The sequence below is a fragment of the Leptopilina boulardi genome, unplaced genomic scaffold (genome assembly GCF_019393585.1).
Source record: "Leptopilina boulardi isolate dan_hultmark-lab unplaced genomic scaffold, ZJU_Lbou_2.1 LbouV2_386, whole genome shotgun sequence".
Lineage (NCBI taxonomy): Eukaryota > Metazoa > Arthropoda > Insecta > Hymenoptera > Figitidae > Leptopilina > Leptopilina boulardi.
In genome coordinates, this window is record NW_026137958.1 from 647,741 (window position 1) to 666,952 (window position 19,212).

Sequence of the window (19,212 nt, forward strand, 5' to 3'; positions counted from 1 at the left end):
ATTAAGACCGCGCCATACTAAGAAAACGAAATGATCTCTAAGGGTCGATTATAAAAGCCTTAAAGTATCCAACCAACATGGTATTATAAGAGAGGTGCTTCATTTTTAGCTGCCAAAGAAATACTTCAGGGGCCTCCCTTAATTAACTTTTTCTCAATTATTTGTTACATTTAAAGGAATAAAGAGCAAAACTTAAATCTTGTCTATACTTTGTCGGCGGGGTGTATACCTGTAATCAAAGTAACGTAAACTCACGGAAAGCAAGCAAAAACATTTAGGAAAAAAAGAAAAAAACTCACTTTTGCAACTTGTTCGCTACGAGAGAAAGAGATAGAGGAAGAAAGTAATCATACGATTGTCTGGCGCTTGTAACATCCATCAGCTACTACAATATTGTTCCCTTTTTTGTTTCAAAAAATAAAAAAAATTAAAAAAAAATTTACATATTCATCGAAATTAGCTTCTAAAGAAACCACACCTTTGATTTTTTTCGTATATGTAAACTGGTTTTAATTATTAACGAAAAAAATTAATCTCTAGGAATTTTTTCCATATTTGTGAAAGAGTAATTTTGTTTTTTACCAATTTTTTATATTTTAAAAGAGATTTTAAAATAAATTAATATTCTTAATTAATGTTATAAATTATTTCTTTTTTTGTTTTAGGTTTATTGGAGACAGGAGCAGCAGTGATTATTCTCAAAGGTAAGAGTTTGATACATTTTAAAACGCGACTTTTCAATTTATTGAGCAAAGATTTTGAACTTGTGTTGGACAAACATTTTTACAATCTTTGATTAAATTTTTTTCTATGTGTTATGTTTACGAATACATAATAATTGAAATTTTTATCTAATGTGTAAAAAAAAATCGAAATTTAAGGAAGGAAATGAAAATTTCAATAATGATAAACAGTATGAGAGGCAAACGTAAAGTGTCTTCATCTATATAAGGTTTCGTGTCTTTTAAAATTCAGGTCTTCTTCCTTGCCATGGTAACGGTTGCTATGGTAAAGGTTGTCATGGAAACGGTTGTCAAGGAAATGGTTGCTATGGAAATGGTTGTCAGGGAAACGGTTGTTATAGTAAAAGTTGGCAAGTAAACGGTTACTATGGTCCTATAGAAACGGTTGCTATGGAAACGGTTAAGGAAACGGTTGTCAAGGAAACGGATGCTATGGAAACGGTTGTTAAGGAAATGGTTGCTATGGAAACAGTTGCTAAGAAATCGGTTATAATGGAAACGGTTAATACGGACATGGTTACTATGGAAACGGTTGCTATAGAAACCGTTGCTATGGAAGCAGTTGCTATGGAAACGGTTTGATATGGTAACGGTTGTCAAGGAAACGGTTGTTATGGTCCTATAGAAACGGTTGCTATGGAAATGGTTAAGGAAACGGTTGTCATGGAAACGGTTGCTATGGTCCTAGAGAAACGGTTGTTATGGAAACGGTTGTTAAGGAAAAGGTTGTTATGGAAACAGTTGCTAAGAAATCGGTTATTATGGAAACGGTTAATATGGACATGGTTACTATGGAAACGGTTGCTATGGAATCGGTTGCTATGAAATCGGTTGCTATGGAAGCAGTTGCTATGGAAACGGTTTGTTATGGTAACAGTTGTCAAGGAAACGGTTGCTATGGTCCTATAGAAACGGTTGCTATGGAAATTTTTAAGGAAACGGTTGTCATGGAAACGGTTGCTATGGTCCTAGAGAAACGGTTGTTATGAAAACGATTGTTATGAAAACGGTTGTTAAGGAAAAGGTTGTTATGGAAACAGTTGCTAAGAAATCGGTTATTATGGAAACGGTTAAAACGGACATGGTTACTATGGAAACGGTTGCTATGGAATCGGTTGCTATAGAAACGGTTGCTATGGAAGCAGTTGCTATGGAAACGGTTTGTTATGGTAACGGTTGTCAAGGAAACGGTTGCTATGGTCCTATAGGAACGGTTGCTGTGGAAATGGTTAAGGAAACGGTTGTCATGGAAACGGTTGCTATGGTCCTATAGAAACGGTTGTTATGGAAACGGTTGTTAAGGAAAAGGTTGTTATGGAAACAGTTGCTAGGAAATCGGTTATTATGGAAACGGTTAATACGGACATGGTTACTATGGAAACGGTTAAGGAAACGGTTGTCATGGAAACGGTTGCTATGGTCCTATAGAAACGGTTGTTATGGAAACAGTTGCTAGGAAATCGGTTAGTATGGAAACGGTTAATACGGACATGGTTACTATGGAAACGGTTAATACGGACATGGTTACTATGGAAACGGTTAAGGAAACGGTTGTCATGGAAACGGTTGCTATGGTCCTATAGAAACGGTTGCTATGGAAACGGTTGTTAAGAAAAAGATTGCTATGAAAACAGTTGCTAAGAAATCGGTTATTATGGAAACGGTTAATACGGACATGGTTGCTATGGAATCGTTGCTATAGAAACGGTTGCTATGGATACGGTTGCTATGGAAGCAGTTGCTATGGAAACGGTTGTTATGGTAACGGTTGTCAAGAAAACGGTTGCTATGGTCCTATAGAAACGGTTGCTATGGAAATGGTTGTCAGGGAAACGGTTGTCAGGGAAACGCTTGTTAAGGAAATGGTTACTATGGAAACAGTTGTCAAGGAATCGGTTTTAATGGTAAATGTTACCATTACGAGTGTACGACGGACAGACGAACGCTAAAGCGATACTATATAAGGGGTTTTGGTCCCGAGCCACGAAACCTCTAAAAATAAGATAAAAATTGTGTGAGAAAAAAGAAAAGAAACTTGTTTTTAGAGAGAAACCTAAAAAAAAGTAACGATTTCGTTAATAATTAGCGTAATAAAATTTTTTATATTATATAGCTTTTTATCGAAATACTTTGTAATTTTTTTCAACATTGAAAGAATATGTATTAAAGAAATATATTCTTTTTTAAGAGCTGTAGGCTAGGGGAGGTGTCGAATAAATTGAGGTCGTGTGGGGCGGACATCTGCACGAGTGGTGGACCACACTGAAGCCTATATGTTACCCTATATGTTTTCCTGCGGGCTTCTGGCTTTTTCGGACATGGGGTGGATAGAAGAGTTGATGCGCGGATCCTTTGAAGAAGCTATATACATATATATATATTTTGACCGTTTAAAATTTTTCCACTGTCGGCTTCTTCTTCTTCTTCTTTTTCTTTTTCTCAATTGCCATACACTGTTCCGCCTTGTCTCTTCATGTGCTTTTCCCAATTTTTATGAGCTTCATTTAAGATCAACTAGATAACATAGTTTATGATGTCTGGCTACTGTTTTTTTTTCAAAAAAAAACTCCCTGTCTCCAAAATTGGTTCCATTTTATTTTTTTTCTAATTTATATTTATTTATTTATATAAAAAAAAATAACGGGACAAGTAAGAATTATTTGTTTGAATTTTCTTCTTTTTTTTTATCAAAATTGAGATATATCCTTCTAATTAAAAATGTCACTTTCAATTATTATTAACGACTATATTGAATTTTTGAGAGAATCATTCTCTCTCATCTTGGAATTCGGATTATCTTTCGAGACGATATTTTAACGAGGCTAAAGACCAAGAAAGAGGGGGACTTGTCCCCCAATGGCGATTAAAAGTGGTAGCCAAACGTGGCTTTATCTTGGCCAAGAGAATCCAAAGAATCTGGTCCGATTTAAATTTTTTTTTTTTTTTTCTATTCGCGGAAATTGACGTGGGCGCGCGCGATGACTAAAAAAAAGACGATCTGAGAAACTATTTTGAAGGTAGAAAATAAAGGATCCGTTTTTGGGTTAAAGAAATAATCCCATGGAAATAAGGTTTTTTTCTTTTTAACAAGAAACTTAGTTAACCATATATAAAATATCTTTTGCAAAAGTCAGAAACATGTGTCCAAGAGGAACCCGCACGTGCTGGTGGTCCATCATCCGGCGTCTCTACTCGCATCCACTGACCCAAGACCGACAAAGGCCCTCCAAGGGTGGCTCTTCTATTGTTGAACTTAAGTCTGTGAAAACTCAATGTATTGTCCTTCGAAAGATACACGCACGTTTCGATCTTTCGAAATTTTGGAGAATGGCAAAAAGCCCTCCCAAAAAAAAAAAAGAGAAAGAAACGAAGACCTTTTTTTTAGCTCCAACTTCCTTTCAAACAATTGGCCCCAATAGGAAGTTCGTTAAATTATTGTTCGGCCTTTAATCTTCCTCTCGTTATTATTATATTATACACATATAAAGCCACGTAGAGCCAATTACTTTAAGTCGAATTATTCTTTTCCGCCTCGATGTATGGTTTAATATAATTTGAAAATTTTATAAGTTGTCTAAGATAATCGAAGTTTAATTTCAAATTAAAAGCGAATATCGAGAGAGAGAAAGAAAAAGAGATCTTCCTGGGTGGGGAGGATAAAAAAAAAAAACATGAATGAGGTAAACGAAGTAACGCAGAGGTTTCATTACTATGATTACAGTAAACCCATTGTGAGGTCCGCAATCATCGTAATTTTTATTATTACACTGAAATTGTATCAAACCGGTAATAGATCGGCTCTTAACTGAACTTTTCAATTTTATCTCTTCTTTGTGAAAATTCATATCTTGATGATTGTTTTAAAAATTCGATTTAATTACACACAAAGCTGATATTTTCAAATATACATTTAATTTGAAGGTATATATCAAATTCAAAGCCAATACGAATATTTGGAAAATATAATTTGATACAATTTGGTATTAATTTGATAAGAAAACTTTATTTTATTAAACTTAAAATACAAATATATTTTTTCGAATTATTTTCTATTAAATTGGTACGCAACAATAAGTTCTAAAAATCAATTGTTAGAATTTTCATTAAACCGATTTTCTATATTAGAGAATTTTTATATAACCAAAAATCCACTTTACAGATTTTTTTTTTCGAAAATAGAATTTCCAAATAACCGATTTTTCATACCACAGAATTTATATTTAATCGAAAAATCTTTTAACAGAATTTTTAATTTCATAGAATATTTATTTGTCCGAAATTGCAAAATTGCCGAACAAACAGTCGACAGAAAGATTTCGGTGCAATTTTTAAAAGTAACCAATCGTAATATTTTATGAATAATTTTTTATTAGTTGATTTTAAAAATAGGGCTGAAATCTTTCTGTTGACTGTTTGTTCGAACATATATGGAATTTCGAATAAATAAAAATTTTATCAATAAGAAATTCTGTTAAATGATTTTTCGGTTAAGTAAAAATTGCTGTAGTATGAAAAATAATATGGAAATTCTATCAAATTCGAGTAAATAAAAATTCGGCTCAATGAAAATTTTATCTAATGAAATTCTATATTTATAATGAAAATTCTGACAATTGGTTTTTTAGAACTTATTCATGCGTCCCATTAAATTAATTTGATGACTGGAGGAAAAAATGAATTTTTTTAAAATGACTCAATCATTTTTCGAAGAGAGGGAAATAAGATGCACATCAGCTTATATATATGAAAGATAAAGCAGTTAGGTGGACATATTGATGGACAATTTTTGAAGGGGGTGAGGAGAGAGACTTTGGGCAAAAGGCAAGTTTGTAAGCGTGCCATCTTGGGAGGTCGAGATGATGTCGGTCCTAAATATGTTATTAGTTTGGTCGTATAACTGCTTCATTTTGTGGCGGATGGCCGAGGGCGATCATCTGCCTCTTGCGGAACAACGGCTGGCGCTTCATCGCGAATAGAATACACGAAAAGCTCTCCTCATCTCAGAGGAGCAACAGCAGCAGCAGCAGCTACCACCAATGGCCCTCCCAGAAGTATATTCTACCAGGGAGGCCCTAGATTGTTTAATCGCACACCCCTAATCAATGCTTCACCAGCGTGCAATTTCGTCAAATTGTGGTAGAGGACTCTATATATATATATATATAGACACAAACATCCGAACATTAAAATCATAACAAAAAGGGTTCAAAATCATAGGTCTTAATCTAAAACGAATACTCCCCTCAATAGAGAAATAATTCAGCTTCTCGTTTTTGGACCAATGGTCGATTTAAACCGAAAAAAATTGCGAACATGAAGAAGAAGAAGAAGAAGAAGCCCTAGGAAAATTTATCTAAAAATATATTTTTGGTATTTGTATTTGAGGAGGAATGAAAATTTATGGATTAAAAATATTCTCCCAGAGAGCTACTGTCATCAATAAAAAAAAATTCTAGTAAACAGGAAGAGAATCCTTTTTTTTATATATAAAACTTTCCGTTTTTCATTTAATAGAAAATTCTCTACCTGAAAGAAATTTGACCTTCCGTTCTTTTTAAAAGGACCCGCTTGTGAACCGGAACTTGTTTCGATAATAAATACGTAATACGCCGCATGTTACTGAGGAAGTTTAGGGATGTTCATTCATAAAAATTATCTGTGCTGATAAATAAGGAATTTTTTTGAAAAATACGCCCTTCTGAAAAAACGAGCATAAAAAAAACTAAACACCAATTTTTGTACTCTTTTATTTTTTTCCATTTCTTCGCCTTGATGAACTCTTCAAACTTGATTACTTTATTCTCTCCTCTTTTTTTTCTCTCTCGTTACTCAATTAATGTTCAACTCCCCGTAAAATCACTCAAAATCATCTCACTAATTAAGCTTTCAACAATCTTTCGTAAAGATAATTTCAAATAACGATGATACCAAGAGGGATGCGGGATTTACTTTTTTTGCATGCAAAATGTTGGAATATATACCGTCACATCGCGTGCAGACAACGCAATTATTACAACTGCGAATGTAAATATAGAAAGAGATGCCTTAATCTTATAGAGTTGCATTTGGAAGAAAAAAGCGGGCGCAGTTTCAAAAAAATAATAACATATTTTAGGGTCTATTAGTCATGAGATGGACCACACAGAAGGAGGGAGAAATATATATATATATGAACCACAATGAACTTGCAATATAATATTTGCCACACACTGATTGACATGTCTGGTTAATAATACCATTTTTGTTCTGTCCAGTGTGCCCATCCTTTTATTTTTTCCCTCATCTCTTTTTGGTCGCTTTTGCCACCGCGCCCACTGAAGATTCATATCTTATATAGAGGACTTTGTCTGACTTTTTTCTTCATCTAATAACTCGTTCACGGTTGCCAAATTTCGTTTCGGTTATCTCTGTTTCTCTTTCCCTTGAAACCTATAGTGCCCTTTTCCCATGTAATAATAATAATAATAATATATATTTCATGGTGGACTTTTGAAAAAGTGATCGTAAATTTATTTTTTCGGTAATTAAAATTGTGTTCCTTAAAACAAAATTCTCCTTGTGAGACTGTCATTAATTACGATAAATATCGGGACGCAGTTTCTATTGACTTATCTATCATCGGTTTTTTTTAACAGGTGAAACTTTCATTTGTCATTCACTGATTATTTCAGAACACAGCTTTGTCGACCATTTAATGAAAATTAATTTTTTTCTCCTTGATTTTATCAAATGTCAATGTTATATAGCAAGGTTCCCAATTAAAATATGATAGAGAAGCAGGCACATTGTGCCTTCATTGCAGAGTTTCGTGGCCAATATTAATATTACCGTTGCTAAGAAAAAAAAGTCCTTAGCAACGGTTGCTAAGGGAAAAACGGTTGTCATGGAAACGGTTGCTATGGATACAGTTGCTATGGAACCAATTGCTATGGAAACGGTTACTATGAATACGGTTGATATGGAATCGGTTTTTACAGAAACGGATGCTATGGAACCAATTGCTATGGAAAAGGTTACTATGGATACGTTTGCTATGGAACCAATTGCTATGGAAAAGGTTACTATGGATACGTTTGCTATGGAAACAGTTGTTAAGGAATTGGTTACTATGGAAACGGTTACTACGGACATGGTTACTATGGAATCGGTTACTATGGAAACGATTATTATAAAATGGTTACAATGGAATCGGTTGCTATGGAAACGGCTGTTATGGTAATCGTTGCTATAGAAACGCTTGCTATGGAGACGGTTGCTATGGATACAGTTGCTATGGAAACGGTTACTATGAAAACGGTTACTATGGAATCGGTTATTATAGAAACGGTTGCTATGGATACGGTTGCTATGGAAGCAGTTGCTATGGAAACGATTGCTATGGAACCAATTGCTATGGAAACGGTTTCTATGGAACCAATTGCTATGGAAACGGTTACTATGGATACGTTTGCTATGGAAACAGTTGTTAAGGAATTGTTTACTATGGAAACGGTTACTACGGACATGGTTACTATGGAATCGGTTACTATGGAAACGATTACTATAAAATGGTTACTACGGAATCGGTTGCTATGGAAACGGCTGTTATGGTAATCGTTGCTATAGAAACGCTTGCTATGGAGGCGGTTGCTATGGAAACGGTTGTCATGGAAATGGTTGCTATGGAAGCAGTTGCTATGGAATCGGTTGTTATGGAAACGGTTAAGGAAACGGTTGTCATGGAAACGGTTGCTATGGTCATATAGAAACGGTTGCTTCGGAAACGGTTGGTTAGGAAATGGTTGTTATGAAAACAGTTGCTAAGAAATCGGTTATTATGGAAACGGTTAATACGGACATGGTTGCTATGGAATCGTTGCTATAGAAACGGTTGCTATGGATACGTTTGCTATGGAAGCAGTTGCTATGGAAACGGTTGTTATGGAACCAATTGCTATGGAAACGGTTACTATGGATACGTTAGCTATGGAAACAGTTGTTAAGGAATCGGTTACAATGGAAACGGTTACTACGGACATATGGTTACTATGGAATCGGTTACTATGGAAACGATTGCTTTAAAATGGTTACTATGGAATCGGTTGCTATGGAAACGGCAGTTATGGTAATCGTTGCTATAGAAACGCTTGCAATGGAAGCAGTTGCTATATGGAAACGGTTGTCATGGAAATGGTTGCTATGGAAGCAGTTGCTATGGAATCGGTTGCTATATGGAAACGATTGTCATGGTAACGGTTGCTATGGAAACGTTTAACGAAATAATTATTACTTCAGCTTTTCATAAAATATGAAGCTACTAAAAATCTAAAGTTTCTATATTGTACTTTAATAAATCCAACAGGTCTAAAAGACCGTTATAATCGTTTCGAGATTAATCAATTTTTTAATTAACAGAATTTTTATTAAACCATTTGATTTCTGTTTTATTTAACTCGAATTTCTATTCGAGTTTATATTATAGTTAAAAAAAAAACTAAAAGAAGTGACTCTGCTTTTTCAATTGAAATTCTTTTTTTCCTACCTCTTGATATTAATGATTTTCGATAACAATCCACAAATCATTTTTTTTTCTCTCCGTTTAGACTAGTCACAGCATACTCACTGTGTCTATATATATATTTATACGAGAGGACTTGTTCGCATCCAAAAGAAGTAACATCTATAAAAAAAAGGCCTCTAATGATTTTCTTTTGAAAAATAAGAAAAATATATATATATATATATATACGTATATATACTTTGATATCTGTCGTGAGTCATGAAAATCTCGCGCCCTCTCTTTGTGGCTTGAAATCGGAGATTATTAAATGACAATCTACAACACACAACCTGGGTGGGCTTTCTTTGGAATCAAGTTGGACAACCGCGGCACCCTTTGGATCAAGAGATACACCTGTTCCAACGATAAACCTCTAATGCGCCCTGAAGTTTCTGCGCCTACTCTTTATCTTTGTCTCTCTCTTTCTCTCCTTTTTGAATCCTTTAAGAATCTCAAGAATTTCTACACTTTGAAATTATCTGTCCTCTAAATGTATATATGAACATCCACTGTTTTTTTCAAACAGCGAATTTTTTTTACCCTTATATATATATGAGTGCTAATCGTTGTATAAGGAATCATCACCCTCTCTTGTATAAGCCGCTCTCAGGTAAAAAAGAAAAATCTTTTATTTACATAAAGATTTAATAGCTAGGGCGAGAATTGCATCCGTTTTTGTCAATAACATGCATTGGGAATGAAATAATTTTTTTCTCAACGGAAATTGGTTTTATAATCTAGGCCACGTAGTTACCTAAGACGAATTCTATTCTCTTTTCATTTATACCCTTACCTTTACAAATCACTTTCCCTGATTGACACTCAATGCTCGCCTTTAAAATGCATTTCGATTCGATTGAAGGTGTATTATTATAATAAGTATACGACGCGACCCCTTAGACGTGTATATATATATATATATATATAAAACGTCTATTTTATCGAATCCTCAATCAGAACAGGATCTTTTCACCTCTTTTCTTCTCATCTCGCGGCGAGGAAGATTTTGTGACGCAGAGAAAAGTGAAGAGGTAGAAAAGGATTCTGGATGCTCATCTGACAGGTGGATGAAGACAGAATACACTTCTGATAGAACATTCTTTTCTCATAGGGGTTTTATTGCCTCCCCTATAGAAAATAATTCTCTCTCTCTCTCTCTTTTTTTTTTTTTTTTGAAAAAATGCATGCGAATAATATATCAGAAATGATAGTGAGACTGCAATATAATGATGCTTCAACTTTGTGCATTATTACATTTTGTGTTTTTCGATTTTCAAACTAACTATATTTAAACGCGGAGTCTGTAGATGTCAGTCAGACGAGACAGATACAAATATAGGTCCAAGCAAAGTAAAGCACTGCGAGAGTTGAGAGATCATATCGTTTCAGCATTCATGCTCTGAATTTCTGTATACCATAGATCCTATATATATATGAATATGTGTTCTCTCTGACTATTGACGATGCGCATAATTTCTCGAATGCCTTATGCAACAAAATTGTTTGAATACACGTTATTCAAATCTTCTACATTTTTTTTTTTTTTTATATTTTTTACTGGCATGTAGGAAAAAAAATTTCCAATAATGATTTTTTCTCGAGCTTATGATAAACAAAATAAAATATATTTTTTTTTATATTTTGTACTCTCCGAGGTACTCTCTAGATTTAAATCTACTTTTTGCTGATTTAAATGCACCGATTCGTTTATTAAACGAATTTGTAACCGTTTTTACTAATTTTTATAGTCAAAAATGATTAATTTTTAGTGGAAAACAACGAATTTATTTGATGAGGTTAAAATTAAAATAGTTATTTTTGATTAAAAATTTGTCAAAAGTGACTGGAGAACTATGAATTTATTTAGTAAGATTACTATTTTAATTAGTAAACTTTAATAAGTGAAATAGTAGTTTTTTATTATCAACGTGACTAACTTTTAGTCAAAAATGACTAACAAAACTTGGAATTTATTTAGTAAAAATACTATTTTAATTAGTAAACTGTAATAAATAAATTAGTAGTCCCCTACTAACAATCAGTAATTTTTAACTAAGAATTAATGAAAACGATTACTAATTTATTTAATTAACAAATCGGCGCAGTTAAATTAATCAAAACTAATTCAGAATTAGAAAATATTTTTAAAACTGTAAATATAAATAAATATTTAAATTTTATTAATATATTTATAACTCTCTAAATTTGAATTAGTAAAAATGTTTACTAATTTAAATTAGTGACTCACTTTTTGCTTCTGAATTAGTAAAATTTTACTAATTCAGAAGCAAAAAGTGAGTTACTAATTCAAATTAGTATTTGTAACCGTTTCTACTAATTTTTATAGTCAAAAATGATTAATTTTTAGTGGAAAACAACGAATTTATTTGATGAGGTTAAAATTAAAATAGTCATTTTTGACTAAATATTTGTCAAAAGTGACTGGAAAACTATGAATTTATTTAGTAAGATTACTATTTCAATTAGTAAACTTTAATAAATAAATTAGTAGTTTTTTTTACTATAAATTTGTAGTTTCATACTATAAGTTAGACATTTTTGACTAAAAATTAGTCCAAAATAACGAGTAAATTACTAATTTGTTTAGTAAGTTTACTATTTTCATTAGTAAACTATATTAAATGAAGTAGTAGTTTTTTATTATCAATTTGACTAATTTTTCGTTAAAATTAGAAAACTACGAATTTATTTATTTATTTCAAACATAAACGAGTTTATAATAAACCCTTTCGTACAAAGTACTTAATAATAGTAATAATAATATTAATATTAATACTTAATAATTTAGTAAACTTACTATTTTAATTAGTAAACTGTAATAAATAAATTACTAGTACCCTACTAACAATGAGTAATTTTTAACTAAGAATTAATGAAAACGATTACTAATTTATTTAATTAACAAATCGGCGCAGTTAAATTAGTCAAAACTAATTCAGAATTAGAAAATATTTTTAAAACTGTAAATATAAATAAATATTTAAATTTTATTAAAATATTTATAACTCTCTAAATTTGAATTAGTAAAAATGTTTACTAATTTAAATTAGTGACTCACTTTTTGCTTCTGAATTAGTAAAATTTTACTAATTGTTAGTAAAAGTTACTAATAATTAGTAAAATTTTACTAATTCAGAAGCAAAGAGTGAGTCACTAATTTAAATTAGTAAACATTTTTACTAATTCAAATTTAGAGAGAATAATTATAAATTAAAATAAATACAATAATTAAAATAAATATATACTAAATGCATACCAGTTATTACATAAAATTAATAAAACAAATAAATAAATAAAAATGACGTAAAAAATAAAAAAAATAAATAAATAAAAATTCAATTAATAAATAAATTTTTCACGGGACAAAGGAACCCTTTGTAAAGAATTGGAATTACAAAAATAAGTGAATAGTAGCTTTTTTTAAAAAAAAATGTTTTATTTTGTATATAAAAACTTTAAATACAAAACTTTAACTTACAGATATGTAAAATAATATTTATAAATTTAATAATAATTTTAAAATAATATTCCAAATGTAACGGAAGTGATTTTTGAATTACCTTTATACCTGCACACACCGAGCTATATGTTTACAAAGGATTTCCTAAGTTGAAGGTCAAAACAATATGATTGCGGAAAATCCCAATGATAATTAAATTAGTTGCAATTCGTGTCTTGACCTGTTTAGACATGGTTAACGGGTGTGTTAAATTTTCCAAATTTTGAAAGCAAAATGTTTTTTTTTCTTTTCTTATTTTAGTAAATTTTCTTGTCGGGAGTGTACGAAATTCTTAAAACCGCGATCGTTTATTTTTTATGATAAAAAGTTGATTTTTAAAAAATTTTTTAAAAACGTCGTTTCGGGAGTGTTCGAAATTTTTTAAACCGCGTGTGTTTGTGCCAGATCTGCTCCTCTCGATGATGCAGTGGTTGCAGTCCCAAGGTTAGAGATTTATTTTTTTATAAATAAATATTAATTATAATTCTTTAAAAAAATTCGGTTAAATAGAAATTTTATAAAATGAAAATTATAAAAATTGAAAAATAATTTTAAAAAAACAGTTTAAAATTTGAAAGAAAAAGAAGTTTTTCTTTTTGTTTTAAATTTAGTGAGAAAAAGAGGAAAATTTTTGTCGTGAATAAAAATAATGTATTTGAGGGCAGTAGGTAATTCTTGTTGGCGAAGGCGACAGTTTCTCGATGAAGAGAATGACGCGGGAAGGACGCGACGTCCCGCCGACGCGCGTCTGACACGAGCCGTCGCGTGGGACTATATAAGCTTCAAAACCAGTACAGAGAGAGAGAGAATGCTCTCTCCAAGCCTCTTGTCTCGCCGACTGTCTGGCCATATAGTACCCTCTCACTCTCTTCAAAATCCAACAACTTTTCAAGTCTCACCTACACCACACAAAACTATATACTTTGAAACTCGAGATTTTAAGTCCTCTCTCTCACACACATACATACTGAGAGATTGATTTAGAGCGTGACAAATTCACAAAACTTTTTGACAGGACAACGTGAAAGTGAGAAAATTAAATAACAATTTGACATTGAGGACTTAAAATACATTTTAGTTCAAGTTTAATTATTTTCTACTTGCAAATTAATTTAATGAAATTAAATTTTTTTTATTTTCTTCTTAAAAAAATACAATTTTTTTTTAATTTTCTTCTCAAAAAAAAATACAAAATTTTTTTTATTTTCTTAAAAAAAATATATAATTTTTTTTTTAATGTTAATGAACGCACCCACGTTAAGTGTATTTCACTTTTGACTTTCGGGGTATCTATATATATATATGTTGTATACGTGGGTACTTTATATCCGTATATACTTTTTTTGGGCGTTCGCCAAATAAAAAATCGTAAATACGCATGTTGTTCACGTAGGAGGCTAGTAAATAAATGAACATTCGTTACGTGGAAAAACGAATTGAATTTTTACGTTCTTGGCGCGGCAGTTTACTCTTTAGTCGCCTCTCTTTCTCTCTCTCTCTCTCTCTCTCTCAATACAAAAATTCACGTAGGTTGCTCCTACAACTTGGCAACGACAATTGGCGGTGCTGTCACCTTATTCCCATCAAACGATTTCCGCTCATTATTTTTCTTCTTCAAAAAACACATTCAACTTTAAATTATTCTTGTATTTTATTTTCTGGAAGAATTTTATTTGAAAATCCAATTATACAAATCCAATTTTTTTTTCTGTTTCATCTTGGTAGAAAAAATAAATTACAAAATAGTAAATCAATTAATTTAAAATATATATAATTAAAAAAATAGCTTCCTCCACGAGGAAGCAAAATTATAATTTAAAAAAAAAAATTTATAAAAATGATTGTAAATTTCGAGCATTTATTGTAAGGAGTAAATATACATATATATATATATATATATATATATATATATATATTTTAATGACTTAATATTGGCTTGAGGTCTTTTGAAATATTTAGAATTATATGATTTTAGATTTCATCTTTCTCTCATGGAAGATGATATGATCCTTGCGTGATCCTTCAATGACGTTCCCGAGTCAAAAATCCGTCCACATTGTAATTATTGTTGGAAGCTGCACATATGTAGCATATCTCTTGGGTAGAATCTGAGTAAGCAGTTGAAGTCTGAGGGTGGTGCATATAATAACTTATTCGAGGCCTTATTATTACTAACGACTGTGGTGGGCCCAGGGCCCTTTCCAACTCACCGGGTCCCAGAATATAAACGTACATATATATATATATATATATATATATATACTGTTGTATGCAGTTATTACCTATAGAACATTCCCCTGTCACTGTCATTTTTCGACCACAGGCGAATGACTCAGCGTGTGTCTCTCTATCTCTATCCCTCGTGATTGGAGTGTATTTCTCTGATTTTCCGGAAGTCACGAGATTTACCACTCGACCCTCAATTACGAAACCCTCCCGCCCATTCACTCTTTGGTGGGCTTTTTTTTTCTGTTTTCTAGACTATAGATAATGAACCTGATCTCTGCGACTCCTGTCTGAAACACTCGAAGTCCATTGTGGGAGGGCCAGACAGAACTTTTCTCACTTATTATAAATATATATATGTTAAATTTATCATGATAAATTATTTCTAAATAATTTTTTTTCTCCTGAATAATAGTTTAGAAAAATATATATAGAAAATTGAGAAAAAAAGTTATTGAGCCAAATATTTGTAAAACATTTAAAAATAATTAAGCAGTTTAGTATATTTTTTTCACTTATTTTTCCTGAGTTCGGAAAAAAATATTTTATCAGAAAAAAAATTGAAAAAAAAATTATTAAGCAAAATATTGGTAAATTATTCAGAAATAAACTTTCCAGATAGCATGTAGCAGCAACCTTGCGGCAAACTTGCCGCGCAATATTCCTAACCTTGCATGACAAACTTGTCGCAAGCTTACTGCAAGCTGCAAATGTCCCACCTGACCCCAGCTTGCATGGTAAGCTTACCGAAAGATTGCAGTGTAATGTTACTGCAAGATTGCACAATAAGATTATCGCAAGATTACTCAGGAAGCTTGCACGGTAAGCTTATAGCAAGGTTAGTGCAAGGTTGCTAAATAACTTTGCTTTAAACCTAAACAATTTTTTTTGAATGTTTCGTCTAATTTATACAATAAAATTATATAAATTAGATGAAACCTTAAAAAAATATTTTAGGTTCAAAGCAATTTTATTTGGCAAGCTTGCACCAATCTTGCACCAACCTTGCTACAAGCTTACCGTGCTAGCTTCCTGAGCAATCTTGCGATAATCTTATTGTGCAATCTTGCAGTAACATTACACTGCAATCTTTCGGTAAGCTTACCATGCAAACTTGGATCAGGTGGGACATTTGAAGCTTGCAGTAAGCTTGCGACAAGTTTGCCTTGCAAGGTTAGCAATATTGCGCGGCAAGTTTGCTGCAAGCTTACATGCTATCTGGGTTAGGTCTTTAAAAACTGTTTGGTATATTTTTTTCTTAGTTTTATTTCTCCCGAGTTTAGAAAAAAATTATATCGCGTCAAAAAATTGTCAAAAAAAAGTCAAATATTTGTAAATCATTAAATTTTTTTTATAAATTTGTTGTTACAAATATAATTTTAGCTTTATTTATATTTTGTTTATATGAAGTGGCTTTTTTCCTTCATTCATTAAAATCACGATTACGCTCAGTGCTTCATTATCCGCCTTTTTGCTCATTAACGCTTTTTCTCCTTTTTTTTCCCCCTTTTGATTTGTGTATACTGCATTTTCATGACAAAATGACTATATGGAAAAAAAAGAATTCCCGTAATTCCAGGTTGAATTTTATTTTTAAGGGAAAAGAAAAAAAAATTGTTTTCCGTTTTTTTTTTTTTCACCTGATGCGCCCACCCTGACATTCGACAGCTATATAATTGAGGCTTGATGAAAATTAGTCGAGAGATCGTGGCGAAACAATAATCGAAAAGGGAGAGAGAGAGAGTTGTATATAATCATGAGTGGTGTAAAAATAAAGAAAGTTAGATCCAAAAACATTAAATTGGTCCTAGATTATTTTCGATACAAAAATTTCTCTCTCACGCGCGTGCGAAAAAAAAAATATATATGTATATAGTCGCCCCCTTCTCATTTTTAAGGTTTGTGTTGAGAGAAAGAGAGAGAGAAAATATGGCCCACCATAAGAGAACTACGCGGCGGTGGGTTTTAAAACCTGTGATTATCTTAAAAAGGGACGGGCCACCGAAAAATTGCCATCGCGAATACCGCGAGACATTTTTATAGTCGCTGATTGGCGCGCCGCGCCAGTAGCAAATGTAATTGCCACGAAATATTTAGAATGTCTCCAATGGACGGCAAAGAACAAAAATACTCTCTTTTCAAGCGTCTCTTCGTCCCTCCAAAACGAAAAGATTCACAATTCGAAACGATAATGATGTTCGCTGCTGAAAATTAGACATAGTTTTGCCTGTTTATTTTTTTTTAATTTTTTTTTTCTTTTTTGTAATTAAGGGCCCTGTTATGTTTTATTGAGATATATATAAATCTTGTAATTATTTCTCCCGCACAAATAATTGATTATCATTTTCGTACACGGAGAAAAATTTATTTTATTATCTATACATGAAGAGGAAAGATTTCTTTGATTTAAAGAAGCCAATTTTTTTTGACTTGTTTTCTTTCATTCAAAACAAAATTTTCTTTGAAGCAAATAAGCTTCTTAGTTTAAAATTTATTTAATTGTCCCCAAAAAAATCTTTACTTGCACTCAGAAAAAAATTCGTTTGAAGCAACCAAATTTTGGTTAAATCAACCAAATAAATGCATTGATATACAGTTAACCAAACATTTGGTTGCATAAACCAAATGTTTATTTAGCTCAATCAAATTTTTTCTTTGTTCAAAAAATTTATTAAAATAAACCAAACAGTTATTTAGATCAAATAAATATTTATTTGAATTAAACAAATTTTGTTCGAACTAACCAAAAAATTGGGTAAATATAAAAAAATGGTACATTTGGATCAAACATATATTGTTTCTGAGTGTGGAACAGCGTTAAATTTCTTTGGAACAGCTATATATTTTTCTGGAACAGCGGTATATTTCTCTGGAACAGCGATATATTTCTCTGGAACAGCGAAAACTTTCGCTGTTGTAGGTGAAGATTTTTTTGCATTTGAATGAAATTTTCTTTGAATGAAAGAAATTCGTATACATTAAATCAAAAAAATTCTAACATTGATACAGAGGGTCAATGAAACATTTATTTCAATTAAATAAAAAATTTCTTTGAGACGTAGATAATTTTTTTTGAATCAAAGATAATTTGTTTGACACAAATAAATTTTCTTTATAGCGAAGATAAATTTGTCCATTTTTTTGAATCAAAAAAATCTTTTCTGGGTGTTTTAAATTAAATATATTATTTTCGTTGAACCAACCAAAAAAAAATATTTTGAAACAAAAAATGATTGTATAAAAATTAGAAAAAAATCTCTAAAAATTATTTTCGTTAATTTTTTTAGTATATATAAAAATTTCATAAATTTCTATAAAATTTCTATTCCAAATATTTTTAGAACAATTTAGTTTGCTATTCAAATATATACAGACTACTTTTTGCAAAGAATCTATATTGAAAAATAACATTAGAATTCAGGGGAAAAGAAGAAAGAGGGTTTCAGTATAGGGAACAAGTTTTTATATAGTTAAGATATATACAGGATTCCATAAAATTCTTTTATTTCATTTCGAAACTCCACAATATAAAATTGTTGAAATTATTTTTTGATGTGCGTAATTTTTCAACAAAAAAAAAAAAAAAAAAAAAAAAAGAAAAAAGCTCACACGGATGCTAATGAAATGAAGGTAATAAGTACATCTTGATGATTCAAAAAGAGGAGTGCATACCAAACGAGAATTCGTAATTTATCATAACTGACGAAAACAAGAAAAAAAATATTATCCACGCTTCAATGAACGTGAAATCAAATAATTGAATAATCAAGGCTTCAATTTTTTTTTCGTTGTTTAATTAATTTAGGGAAATTCAATTTTTAAAATCAATTATACAACGGTAAAAAGTGAATAATTTAATTAATAGAGGTCTATATATATTTATCCCACACACATAGAATAGGACTGGGATATATATAGTATATACAAATAAAAAAAAATAAATAAAAAAAAAAAATATTTTCATATATGAAAATATATTAAATTCGAAGGTGTTGGTAGATTCGTGTGTATATAAGGGAAAAAATGTTGCGCGGACGCCCTCGCAGAAAAAAATTAATTAGAACGCAATTACCTCGCGCCGTTTCATTGGCTAGCCTCATTAATTGGCAGAGCGTGTCTAATCCATTGATTGGGCGGTCTATGCGTGAGGCATACTAATATGCGAGAGAGATCATCTAAAATGA

The 19,212-nt window shown here is 31.4% G+C and overlaps 1 protein-coding gene across 1 annotated transcript in view; it reads left to right on the forward strand.

Moving 5' to 3' along the window:
• LOC127288412 (uncharacterized) overlaps positions 1-19,212 on the forward strand; it is a 186,795-nt gene that overhangs the window by 69,429 nt on the left and 98,154 nt on the right. The window contains exon 3 of the mRNA XM_051315829.1: positions 666-704. Coding sequence (XP_051171786.1) covers positions 666-704 — 39 coding nt within the window. The remainder of the gene's footprint in view (positions 1-665; positions 705-19,212) is intronic.